Consider the following 12,855-nt stretch of genomic DNA (forward strand, 5'->3'; position numbering starts at 1 on the left):
TTTGGATGTAAGAAGAATTATGATTATATTTTCAAAGTTTATTTTGGTTTAAATATGAACTATGATGTCATATTTCGGTAGGGATGGCAAAGCGGAGCGGGCCATGCGGGCCGGCCCGCGACCCGCTGGTAAAAAACGCGGGGTGGACTGACCTTTTCAACTCGCTAACCCGCATTAGCCCGCAACCCGCGCGGGCCAACAGCGGGGCGGGGCGGGCTGGCCCGCTAACCCGCAAGAAAAAAAAAATTGGCACTTAGCAGCAAGGCAACACAATTAGGTTTTCACAAAATTTCAAAGAAAGAAACACAATACAATCGCGTCAATAATGTTTATGTTTAATGTTTTTGAATTAATGTTTATGTTTATGTTTAATGTTTTGGAATTAGGTATTTTTAATGTTTTGGAAGTGGAAGAATAGTGATATTTGATATTTATCTTAATGTTTAATGTTTTGATGTTTGGTTATGTTTGAAAAGGAAGAAAAAGAATTTAGGTTTGATAGTACATATATAGGTTTAATTTGACAATTTTTTAAGAACAAAATGTAAAAAAAAAATATTTAATTTAAAAAAAAAACGTGGGCTGGCCCGCAAACCCGCGGACCAGCTCTTATGCGGGGCGGGTTGAGAATTCTAACCCGCAATAACTTTGCGGGACGGGCCAACCCAACCCGTATTTTTGCGGGCTAAGCGCGGGATGGGCCAATGCGGGGCGGGCTAGCCCGCTTTGCCACCCCTATATTTCGGTAAAAAGATGCCCCAAAAAAATCAGTTACCATTCATTATGATTTTTCATAAACTTTCTTATAATTCATAATTTATTGTAATTAACACTTTTAGTGAATGATTCAATTTAAATTTATGTCTAATTTCAATTTATGTTCTCTTACAAAGTTTCTACATACTACTTAACAACTAAAGCCACATTTATATTACTTGTTAAATAACAAAATAGTTACAAATAATACTAAACAACAATCCAACATAAAATGTAGAACATATTTAATGCTGTTTGTTCATTTGATAACGAAGTTATTAACGAAGAGTGACAAGGATAAATATATCAATGACATTAAATTATAAGGAAGTTACCTACCTAAAAATAAGAAGGCATGGAACATGGGTCATGCTTTCCTTATCTCTTTTTAGTACATTTTCTCCTTGCCTCCTCTTTGCATCTATTATTTTCTATTTGCCCTCATTCTCCTGGCCGCACCATTTAATCATATTTGAGCTAGGAAAAGCCCCACTAAGACTTATTCTAAACATTGCTAATTTCACCTAAAAATACAAGGATTAATTTATAAAAATTCCAATACAAATTTTAAGTGAGAGAAAATAAAATGAAAATAAAAACTAAAAAATTACAATCAAAGTAAATTTTATTATAAAAATAAAAGCAATTTAATATATGTATTAATAATAAAGATCTTTTTCATCATTGCACTCATCACAACATCTATGCTTTTTATAAACAAAAATGGTAACTTCGCATTTAATTTTTAACGCTTACAACTTAGATGACATCAAGTAGAAGTGAAAAAAGATGACAACATGACATTCAATTAACGAGGTGAATATAACTTAACAAAATTATTTGCAAAAGAACTAATTTATCAACAAAAGAAAACTTTTGAGACCAAAGTATTATTGAAATTCTTTCAAAGACCAATAAAATATCGCTAATATCTTGTAATTAGGACGCGAATAATACTTAATGTTTGATACTTCATATAACATCTTCTGTTTGTGAAAATAAACCCTAAAAGACTTGCGCAAAAGCTAATTATTTTAGTTTCAATGTTATGTTCTTCAATCTTGCTTACATGTGCATCCACACAACATGATAAAAAAAAGACATGCGCATGAGAGGACACGTCAGAGTTGTGATATAAAATCATTCGAGTGTTTTCACTTAACAGGACAACTAACATAGGAGACAACTTTTCAATCACATTTTCTTAAAGTAATTTGCTTAATTTTGTTGTAATAAGATGAATCTATTCATTTTAGATATGCTATTCTAAGCTTGTTCGTTAGTTCGTTGTCTCATATGATGTTTGATCCTTAGCAAAGTCTTTCGTTCTTCACCGTGATATCAAGTTTTATTATCCTGAAAATTTTATCAAAAAAGCAAAAGGCACGGTTTTTCATGGGTCAGAGAAACGTGAACTTCACAGAAAACACAGCCACTGAAACAGGTAACAAAGGATAGTGCACATGCCCAAAAGAATTTTGAGAAAGAAATCAAGGGTGCTGTCTGAAAAGTGACGTGTTAGAAGGTTATAAATTGAAGGTTGTCAAAAGCAGCATAGTTTTTGCCCTTTGTGACACTACTAGTTTTCACAAATGATGCTATTTTACAAGCCTTCAGTTTCAGTGGGGGTGAATCAAACAACTGTTAAGTCCATATACAATTTCACCACCACACTTTTACATCACAATCACATCGGACAGAAAGAAAAAAACCCGACAAAATGAGGTTGATGATTGCATGTGCATCCAAGTCATAACTTCACAATTTGAAGAGTTACAGCACAATGTTGATCCAGTAGATAAACATTTTAGCAAAGTGTCATGGTGATGTCAATAACCAAAGTGGATGGCTATCTCTTGAGTAGCACGTGACAGAAGAGTGGCCGTAGGAGGCATGCCATGGTGCTGCATGGTAGAGGATCTTTTATAGCAGTTAGATGACATACTTTGGCATTCTGGCACATCTGCTACTGTAATTGAAGGTGGTTCAAGTTCAATATTCTGGTCTTTCTCCTCATCAAGCTTTCTGTCTTCTTCCATGACTCTCAAAAACGCCTCAAGGGCATTAGACATCCAGTCATATCTGCTGAGTCTGAATGCCTCTTTTATGTTTAACTAGGAAGACAAAATATGAACTTTGACTCGGTTTAAGTTGTTCTCGGAATGTGAAAGCATTATCATGCTTCATGTGATGTCGAAAAATACAAATTTATTGCAATATATTTATGCAGGTTTAGTAATTGTAGCACATTTAACAATTTGAAACTTGAATTATGCACTTCTCCTAAGGGTGTGTAATTCTTTAGGGACTTATTCATAACACTAACACATACCCATTGGCGAGCACGATTGTTCTGCTCTGGCCATGTCTCAAGTTCTTCAGTCACCTCCAAGGCAAACATGTATCCTCTGCAGCCTCCTTCCATGCTACACAAGTCTTGACTGCTTTTGCTTCTGAACTCCCATATTCCTAATGGAATTTCCTGAAAATGAATGCAACGCAATTAGATAAAGAAGATTCATAAAACTCAATACCATATTTTGCAAGAATGAACATCATCTCATCATTATCCCAATTGTTACATCGAAGAATCATTACCACGTTCATTCAGTTATTTTTTATTAACCAAAACAAAATGATGTACAGGTAATGGACCATTACCTTGATTTTCAATTAGTTATTCTTGCAGTTAATGCTTCATGATATGGAAGCAAGTTTCATACATGGATTGTGATGTTTATGTGGAACAGTAGAAGAATAATCTGTATCCTACCCTTTTAAACTGCAAGAAGGGTGATTCAGGGGGACTTAGATTATTCTATTACTAGTTTGGGGCTTAACCAGGTGACTAGAATGAAATTTCATGTAAATATATGCTACCAGAGATGGGTATTTTCAACAAGTCCAAGACCAAAATTTACTCCAAGTACATAATATCAAGTGGTAAATCTTTTACGCATCATGCTGAATCAAATCTGAGTTTCACATATACATGGAATTACAGTATAAGTAAAGAGTTTCCATGCAAGCAAAGAAGTTAGCAGCCAATAAAGGTTGGTTTTGAGAATATTTGAGCACTAACAGCTTTGCATCATTGTTTGAGCTCAGAGAAAGGTTTCACCGCATCTAAAGAGCTGGAGTTAGGTGTGATATCTCATATCTTCCATAGATGGTTAAGTTTTCTTAAAGATATAGAAAACTTACAATATGAAGCTGAAAGCGATGAGAAATTTATGGCATAGGCAAAATGTTTGGATGATATCATCATAATCATCATTTCATACACAGATTATTGAATACTATCGATTCTTCCTTTTGTTATGTCATTCTAATTAGTATGTTTAAACATTCTATGATGGAGATGGATTTTAACCAATACTTCAACAACCAAGAAGGATGAACCTACTCTCAGTATTCCTTTAACTCCTGCTTCCTCTAGAGCTTCGCGGCAAGCAGCTTCTGTAACAGTCTCATCATCCTCCCATCCACCCTTGCAAGAGAAGAAATAGAAATTTTCAATATAAAGGGTTTCATGTTAATAAAGTTCATTAATCATTAGTGCAAACAATATGAAGTACCTTTGGGAATACAAGGTCATCACGTTTTGGTGAAGAAATCATTAGTACTTCTATTATCTCCTCAGTTTCTCCCATTAGATCTGTGTTGTCCTTTCTCCATCTATAGGGAATACATCTATTAAAATGCATAAGAAAAAATAATTAAAATCACATTGGTGATAAAATTCTGTAGTAACTAGTATTAGATGCTAGTCCTTAAAACTCTACTAGAAATAGTGTATTGCTTGAAAGGGGTTCTGCAGTCTCATTTCAAAATCTATATCTGTAAGCAACAATGGTTACTGTTCAAAATAAGCTCCGAATATTTATCTCAGTTAGATGTTACCGACATCCAGAAATCCAAAATTAAGATTAAGACAGGTTGGCTTTTAGCTTCTTATTGTTCTTCTTTCATAAATCACTGGTTGTTTATTACCCTTGAGTAAAATTTTCTTTTGGGTAGAAACCTATAGTATGAACACGTGATCTTTGTTTTTTAAAATAGATTCTTCTTCTGGGGAATATATAATTATGGTGTTATAGAATTTGAACCTGTTATCCAACTAGATATCAAGGCATGGTTTTCAATTTAGGAAAAGAAAAAAGAAAGGAACAGTAAAAGTAACACGTTTTCATGCTGTAAGAGAACTGTTGTGGTTTTCATGTTTCCTATTCAGTTTTGTAATACCAAATTTTTAGAATCCATGATATATGTTAAGATAAAAAGAAAAATGTTAAAATGTCCAAGTGAAACTTTAAATTATTTCTTTTACCAAATCCCACCGATTCATTGTTTCTTTTTGTGTAGCCAAAAGGTTTAAAAATTTGATGAGTGGCTTTCCCTAGTTTAATCCATTTTTGTGTTTAATTTATGGCCACTTGGATCAATGATTCCATCCTGATAAAAAGGAATAGATCCGAAATTTCCCTGCAACTGCTAATAGCAGGCTGAATCCAACCTTCAACCACAAACATGTTTCCCATGACTTGCATGGAAAGTTTTATTAGTTTTATAAACAACACCACTACCCCAGTTAACTACTCTGCATGCGCCACAGTGTTGTTACCGATAACTCTCGAGATTGTCCCGTTATTATATTCAGATAAAGCCAAAACAGATCACGCAATTTGAAGCATTTTATTATGTAGACATTAAGTCAATGTCATGGCCCACTATTTTGATATATGATTGTAATGGACACATCCGCATGAAAATAATAAAATAGTTTAACATCAGACAGAGAAGACAATTATGCATAAACAGTTTTAAGATGCCCCTCTTCTATTCCATAAGAAAAAACCATTTAGATTTCTACAACTGAATATGACTTTATTTACGAGACAAGAGCAGAGAAGGAAGGGAGGAAAAAGATAGATTTTAACCATCAAAGACACAGATGCAGAATTGGAACCATATTTTGAAAAAGCACCATAAAATGCATGGCTATAACAAAAAGTAGCGATACAAGTCAAAAAGGGTGGTAAGGAACAGAAGGGAAAAAGATGAGATTTTGAAGGTTGTTAGATATACCATCTTAGATTTGATCTGTAAAGGTTCTTAACAAACATCTACAGCACCTCCAAAACATCTAAACCACCTCCAAGTAATTGAAGTAAGCATGTGGAACTTTCCAACAATTACTTGATGCATTTTTTCTTGGATATGCATATGGTTGCAAACAAGACTAATATCCTTCAAGGATCTGAAGCACTCAAGAAATTTTCTCCATAGAAAAGTGTTAGGAAAAAAGGGATGAGATTTAAATACACGTTAGGTACCTTAAACTAATGACAATTGATTTTGAGATGAAATCTAAGAACGGTAAAGAAGCCATGGCCTTAAAATAAAATAAAAACTTACCCAGAGACAAGGCGCAAATTGTCTTCATAACGCTGTCTTTGTCGCCCTGTTCGTGCTGGCACAGACGACATATGTTCTAGCAAAAGACAAAAAGCAGTGGAAGCAGACAAAGGAAAACAGGGGAGAATCAAAACCAAGGTTGTGAATTGAGAATATGGGGGTGGCTGAAATGGAACAAATGAAACAAAAAGCGTGGAAACAGTAACAGGTGAGGCTCAACCCTGAACACAAAGAAGCTCTTGAATGAGAGAGGCTTTATGGTTGAGGTGCTGTGTTGGTCAACACTTGGTTTTGTGTTTAGGTTGAACGATTGCTTAGATGAAGGTTCAGATGTTAAAGTTTCAAGAACCCTTTCATGATAATGGTTTTGTTTGTTTTCATAGCATAAGGTTACTACAAATAGCCGAATGAAAGCGTAAATGGTAGCAACCCTTTATCCCTTTTGCAAGGACAGAAATCTAGAAGAAAATATGCTTGTTTTAGCAGAATGAATGAATGAAAAAAACGACAAAGGAAGAAAGGCTTCCACGGAAAAAAGGGAAAGAGAGTGATAGAGCTTTCACCGGGTGCAGCAATGGCATCCTTTTATATAGCAACCATCTCTTCAGCTTCATATACAATAGCCTGTTTTTCTTTTTAAAAAATAAACTGGTCATTGTGTTTAATTATTCTTTATTCTGATTCTGGCAAAAACAATTTTCTTTCTTAATTTAATTATAAAATACTTACCTTATTGCTAAGTTTAACCAATAATACAATGTAACATGATTGAGAAATTACCAATTCTTTTTAAGCATAGGATCTAAAAATTACTAACAAAAATGCATAACCATTAGCAATCACTTTCAAAAACTATGCTTCTTTTCAAAAATATTTTAATGTGTAATTTGAATTTCTTGAGCATAAGATTCACCAACACTCTAAAAAGGTTTTATGCTTGCTTTTATGAAGTGACATGATGCTTGATGAATGTTTTTAATGTGGTTTTTAATTTATTCAAAATTATTAAATAAGATGTAAAAATAAAACCATAGGAAAGCATATATATATTACTAATCTTAATTAGATTTCCGGTTTCCAAGTGGAACTATCTCCATGAGTTTCAACACTTTTAAACCAATAATAAGACTATATTTGATCCGAGACTTAGTCATATTTAACATTCCCCATCTTCTCCAATATAAAAATTGAAGTCAGGTCTGTCATAGAAATTAAACATGTGTTATCAATTAAGTTACTATTATTATGATTTATGTTAAGAAAAATAAAGGTGTACATTAACAGGTAATTTCATTCATTTATTTAATTTCCTTAAATTAATGTGCTTTTTTATTTAATTTTTAAATATGAAGAAGTTATTATATAGAATATTTTTTAAAAGAAATTTAACTAAAGGTTTTTCACCATTAACAAATTATGTATTTCTTTTTAACAAAATAAAAGTGATAGAATGGGAGAGTAGAAGTCCCACCTTGAGGATTATTGAAAGATTTAAAGTAGAAGCAGTGAGTCAATTCCAGCCACTCAACAAGTCCACGAGATGTTTAACAATTAAATGTTAAGGAAAAGACAAGGGTTTAGTATTTGAGCCCTTTAACATAATGTTGAGGTTTGATCTCCGAGTAACATAGTATTTTAAGGTTTGATCTTCCATTTAAACATAAAGTGACCACTAGACTAGACGTACCACTCTACAGGCAAATTCCATAAGAGAGTGACTATTTTGTTAAATATACATCCTAAATTTCGTCTAGTTACAAGCAAAAATAAAGGTTTTTGACTGGGAGTTCATAATGATAATAATTATTGTTTTCGAACGGAGTTGGAACTAAGAGAACTATTGAACTACTTCTTGGTCGGTCGGTCTGCACCTCACTCCTTTCTCTCTGACGAACTCCTGCAACTCTCACTATCTCACTCCTCGACTCCATGGACTCCGAGTTGGGATGATACCTGCAAAAGGCACTCCGACACTCAAGTCAAACTTCGGCATTCGACACTCAATGTTTAGTATTAGATGATTGTGTCCCTAATCTTTTGGGATTTGTGCTTATTATATAATTAATGTGGACTCTTTGTCGTTATTGGGCCTAATTAAAGCAGATTAATTGATACTAGATCATTGATTAGTTTCGTCATTAGTCATGTCAGTCGGCCTAGACCGAGTGCTGAGTCTCATGCTCGGTCGAGGGGACTCGAGCGATACACTTGCCCCCAGGCTTGAGGATGTTGAATTCGAAGAGTCTTCATCTGAAATCTTTGTGACGGTTGGGATTCCCGATATGAGATGTGACGCTGGCGGCACCGAATGCGTGACCTGACGCGTAATGATGGCTTAGGTTTTTTGGTGCCATCCGTCATGGATCGTTGGATCGAGGAAGATCCAACGATTGAGATGTGAGGGACACTCAGTCTTCCTCTCTTCTCTGAGACTATAAATAGTGGTCCCCTACTATTTCGTCTTACTGCTCCCTTACTCCGACTTTCAAAACTGAATCATTATGGCGAGGTGTTTTCCCTTCATCTCGAAAGGTTAGTCATGTCTTCCCTTAGCTCTTCGTCTTCTCCTTCATCTTCGTCTCTGTCCTCTTCTTCTCCTGATTCCTCCACGATTGAGTCTTTGTCGGTCGGGGCAATTCAAATGTTGCCCCCCGTGGAGACTTCTGTGAGGGTTAATGATCCGGAGGATGTTGCCAATCAGGCAAATCATGTCAAAGAGTCATCCCATTGTTTGGGATTTGATTGGGTTGATCCCAAGGTGACTGAGTTCATCTCTGTCTATAGGGACTCGTGCTCCATGGGCTCCTTTATGGATAACCATAATCTATTGAAGCTGGATACCGCTAATGACATCTTGACTATTGGTTATTGTCGTCCGACTGACACCATTTGTATGGGTCAGGCTTCCTCGGAGGGTACATTCTTCTTTGTTTACTTTTGTCCTTTTCTAGACCTGCACATTGCTTTGCCTTTCGATGATTTCACGATGGGTGTCCTTCAGGCACTCAACGTTACTCCTTCACAACTCTACTAAAAAACATGGGCTTCCCTCTAAACCTTTCGGCTCATTTGTGATATGTTTTGTCTCCATGCAACTCCATCCATTTTCCTCCATTACAATACATCCCACTCGGCCGACCCTGTCAGCTGCTTGTCTCTTGTTAGCCGCCCGGGTGACACACTATTTCCCCCCTTCACATCCTCGTACAAAAACTTGAAGTGGAAATTTTTCAAAATTTTCATTAAGCCTGAGGGTAGGGAGCTTTTCTTTGACGAGGGCGGCCGATCCAATTCCCCTTGTATTGGACCAAGACCCCCACTCGCTTCAAGAAATGGCCTCGTTCGGCCTCCAACGCCGAGGAGCTAGAGGTCTATGCTTTATTTGATAGCCTCTCAAGAAGGTTTCCTACCCGGAAGCTCTTGTCTGTTTATAAGTCATTCCAGCGATAGATTAACTTTCATGGTATATTTTTTTATTTTTTATCATTCCTCTCCTCGGTCGACCTATATTGTTAACTTACAAATTTTTCCTGTTGTAGGCATTATGACGAAAGAAGCTCTACAACCCTTCCCCTATCGGGGCGGCCGGTCCTTCCACCGTCCATAAGGAGAAGAAAAGAATGATGAAGGACATTGCCACAACCACCCGGTCTCCGCGCGACACTCTACGACGACCCCCTCAACCCTCTCCCATTCGGCTCGAGAGTCCCTCGCCGACCAGGGCCCCTTCGACCAATGTTGCTGCTGCTAGCCACCCTTTGGTGCTCATTGGAGGAGATTTTAAGTTCTTCAGGGGCATTCAAATTGAGTTGCATCACTAAGAGGTCTCAGCTATCCGCTAATACTCGCAACCGGAAGGTTGAGGAGATATCTCGGCTAGAGCACGAGCTGTCTGAGGCCACCACCTCCTTGAAGTCGTTGTTGGAAGCAATATCGACTTATGAGTTGAGGGTGGCCCAAGCTGAGACCGAGCTCGAGGTGAGCAACATTCGGTGCGCCGAAGCTGTGGCGCGGGAGAATAAGGAAAAGAAGAAGGTGGTCGAACTCGAGAAAGCCATGGAGGAGCTGAGGCTGGAGAACTTGGCCTTAGAATCTAAGAAGGTGTTAGTGGAGGACAAGCTCGACACTCAGCAAGGTAACATCTTATTGATGTTGGGTTAGACCTTCAACCAAGCCGTCCGACAAGCTTACCTGTTGTACAAGGGTCCACCTCCAGAAGGTGCCTTTGACGTCAACAAAGACGTTTATGAGGGTAAGATGGTCATCTTTACCGAGTTGGACGACCTTTGGAGCTCGATGTCGAGGACTTGTCTTATGTAATGTTTAATGCAAAAATTGTCATAAATTCCACTAGTTGTGTTTTTGAATTTTTTTTTTTAAATTTTCACATATATTAGAGCTCTTGAATGGTTTTAACTTTTATCTTTGAGTTCTTAAATTGCTATTAGATCATTAGCAATTTTCTTTAGAATTAGGTTTCCATTATCATCTTCTTCAAATTTCAGTTTTGAAAAATTTAGGAATTTTTCCAAAACAATTATGTGGTGCGAAAAGAAATATAGTGATGTGAACAGTAATCTAGATATATTTTCCAAATGTGATGAGATATGTGGTGCAAATAGAAATTCTAGTGGTGAACATATCAATTTTTCCAAAATTGTTTTTTAAGGGTTTCAGTTACCTTCATCCAGTGTTTGAGTTTTTGGTGCGATTTTTCAATATCATAAGCTTTAAAATCCTCTTCCGCTCCATCTGAATTGACTCAAGTCTCAAACTTCATTCGGAATAGTTTGTGGTGATAAGAACAGTGCTTCCTGTTGGTGGTTCTTGATAGCTTGAAACCTCATGGATTAGCTTGGGTCTTGGCTTGATGGAGTGATTGGTAGTAGCAATGAAGAATGGAGGTAAAGGAGGAGCTGCAAAGAGCTCTTAGTTCTTAGGAGTGTCAAGAAGGTGTGAAGAGGGTGTGAAAAGAAAGATCAAAGAATGAGTCTATCCACGGAAGGGAGACAAGAAAAGTTTTGCTAATAATGTTGGCAGCATAACACTATACATTTTTTTATCTGAATTTTCCATACCCAAGCACCTCCATTTATAGTAGAACGACTGACCAAGGATACAAGGAAAAAGAGTGGGAAATTTGAATGAAAATCATTCGAACTTTGGCGTCTATTCTAAGTCACAAAGTAAGTGTGATAGTACGTGGATAATGTGATGTGACTAAATTAGGTCTAACGATCAACCTAATATTTAATATTGACTATAATTAAGCCTAATATATCTTGGGTAGATTTTAGAAACCTAACTCTAATCCTAATTTACTTAAAATAAAGCCAAAATTTTGTAACTTTTAAGCAAGAAATTTCAAATCATATTCTTTATATTCCTACGTCATGACTCCTTCAAATATGTATAAAATTTTGTAGTTTAAGCAAGAAATTTCAAATCATATTCTTTATATTCCTAGGTTATGACTTCTTCGTATAAAAGAATGTTTCTATTTGAAGTAACTCAGTTCCACTTTTCTTAAATTCTCCTGGCCATTGCCTAGTGGTTAAGGGCTCTGTCATCAGTTCTATTCGAAATTCTTCATTTTTTATTCGAACTTTGAAGCAATTCATTTTGCATGAACGACAAATTATTCCAGTAATTGAAGCTGGAAGCGTTGAATTCAGTGAAGAATCAGTGAAAATCGATTTGAGAGGCAGTGAAGGACTTCTGTTGTGTGCTGAAATGGAACATCTGTTGGATTTTTTTTGTGCGTGATTGAAGGTATGTGGTGTTTCTGCATGTTTGTACAAAGTAGAAATTGAAATAAGTGAATACCAGTAAATCATAACAATCAAGTTTTGCATTTATCATTTAATTTTGGTGCGTGTGATTTGTTGTTCGTTGCAGTGAAGATTTGTTTTTCTCAAACAGTTTAGCGCAGATTTCATGCATATTGGCTTTAATCACTTAAATTTTCAATGTACGGTATCTGTTTTGAATTTAAATGCCATTTCATTTTGTGATTTGATTCTTTGGTTGTGTTTTTGGTATTGATCGGTGGTGTTGTTCGTGAATTTGTAATTGGAATTGATTTAAACGTTTTATCAAACACTTTGTGCAGATATATGATATTTGAATTGTTCAAATTGACACTGGAACATCACCAACATGGTTTGATTTTCTTGATCAAACAAATGTGCCGTGGTTGAATTTTGATTTGTGAGTTGATGAATTGGTGCAGTAGACGTTGGAGCCATAATTAAGTTCTGCAAAATTGTAAACTTTGTTGTTCATTTGATTCAAAGGGTGCAGAATTTTCTGGTTTATGTGCTGCAATTACATTGATTCAATTATGGTTTAGCAATTGGTGCAGGTTAACGTTGAATTGTGAAATTGGATTAAAAAAAGTCACATAAATTGCTGCTGGAGTAGGTTTCAGTGCTAACTCTTTTGGTACAGATTTGGTGTAGCTTTCAATTTTAATTTCAATGTAGTGCTGGCTGAAATTGGCAAATAAATTGAATACAAAGTGGTGTCCCTGGTTGTTTGAAAGCTGAAGCATGAAAATTATAGTGAGCAGGAGAGTTAAACAAGCAAAATGCTGTCAATTCTGATTTTGCTATTCGTGAAAATAATTGAGCAGTGGCTGAGGTTTTGGTTCGGTGATTAGTTGGAGAATTTTATTTGAGG

At 36.0% G+C, this 12,855-nt stretch overlaps 1 protein-coding gene across 2 annotated transcripts; it reads right to left on the reverse strand.

Moving 5' to 3' along the window:
• Nucleotides 1-2,253: 2,253 nt before the first annotated feature.
• On the reverse strand, nucleotides 2,254-6,735 carry LOC137813749 (nudix hydrolase 12, mitochondrial). Of its 2 annotated transcripts, XM_068616163.1 has the most exons (6): nucleotides 6,395-6,735; nucleotides 6,175-6,250; nucleotides 4,335-4,449; nucleotides 4,163-4,246; nucleotides 3,089-3,238; nucleotides 2,254-2,870 (listed from the first exon to the last, which is right to left on the reverse strand). In XM_068616163.1, exons 2-6 carry the CDS (start codon nucleotides 6,243-6,245, stop codon nucleotides 2,586-2,588), a joined length of 705 nt encoding a protein of 234 aa, XP_068472264.1. In that variant the 5' UTR covers nucleotides 6,246-6,250; nucleotides 6,395-6,735; the 3' UTR covers nucleotides 2,254-2,585. The 2 variants fall into 2 exon arrangements, with proteins under 2 accessions (XP_068472264.1, XP_068472265.1); XM_068616164.2 differs by lacking the exons at nucleotides 6,175-6,250; nucleotides 6,395-6,735 and adding an exon at nucleotides 5,845-6,128.
• Between the last annotated feature and the right edge of the window lie 6,120 nt (nucleotides 6,736-12,855).

Source organism: Phaseolus vulgaris, chromosome 1 (genome assembly GCF_051622355.1).
Source record: "Phaseolus vulgaris cultivar YP4 chromosome 1, ASM5162235v1, whole genome shotgun sequence".
Taxonomy (NCBI): domain Eukaryota; kingdom Viridiplantae; phylum Streptophyta; class Magnoliopsida; order Fabales; family Fabaceae; genus Phaseolus; species Phaseolus vulgaris.

What these genes read in the sequence shown, in the direction of transcription:
- LOC137813749 (XM_068616163.1), bottom strand. Translation starts at nt 6,245, where the DNA reads ATGTCGTCTGTGCCAGCACGAACAGGGCGACAAAGACAGCGTTATGAA. An exon ending in ATGACCTTGTATTCCCAAAG is followed by an intron (nt 4,247 to 4,334) that starts GTACTTCATATT and finishes TTCTCTTGCAAG; the next exon opens with GGTGGATGGGAGGATGATGA. An exon ending in GAGTTAAAGGAATACTGAGA is followed by an intron (nt 3,239 to 4,162) that starts GTAGGTTCATCC and finishes ATTCATTTTCAG; the next exon opens with GAAATTCCATTAGGAATATG.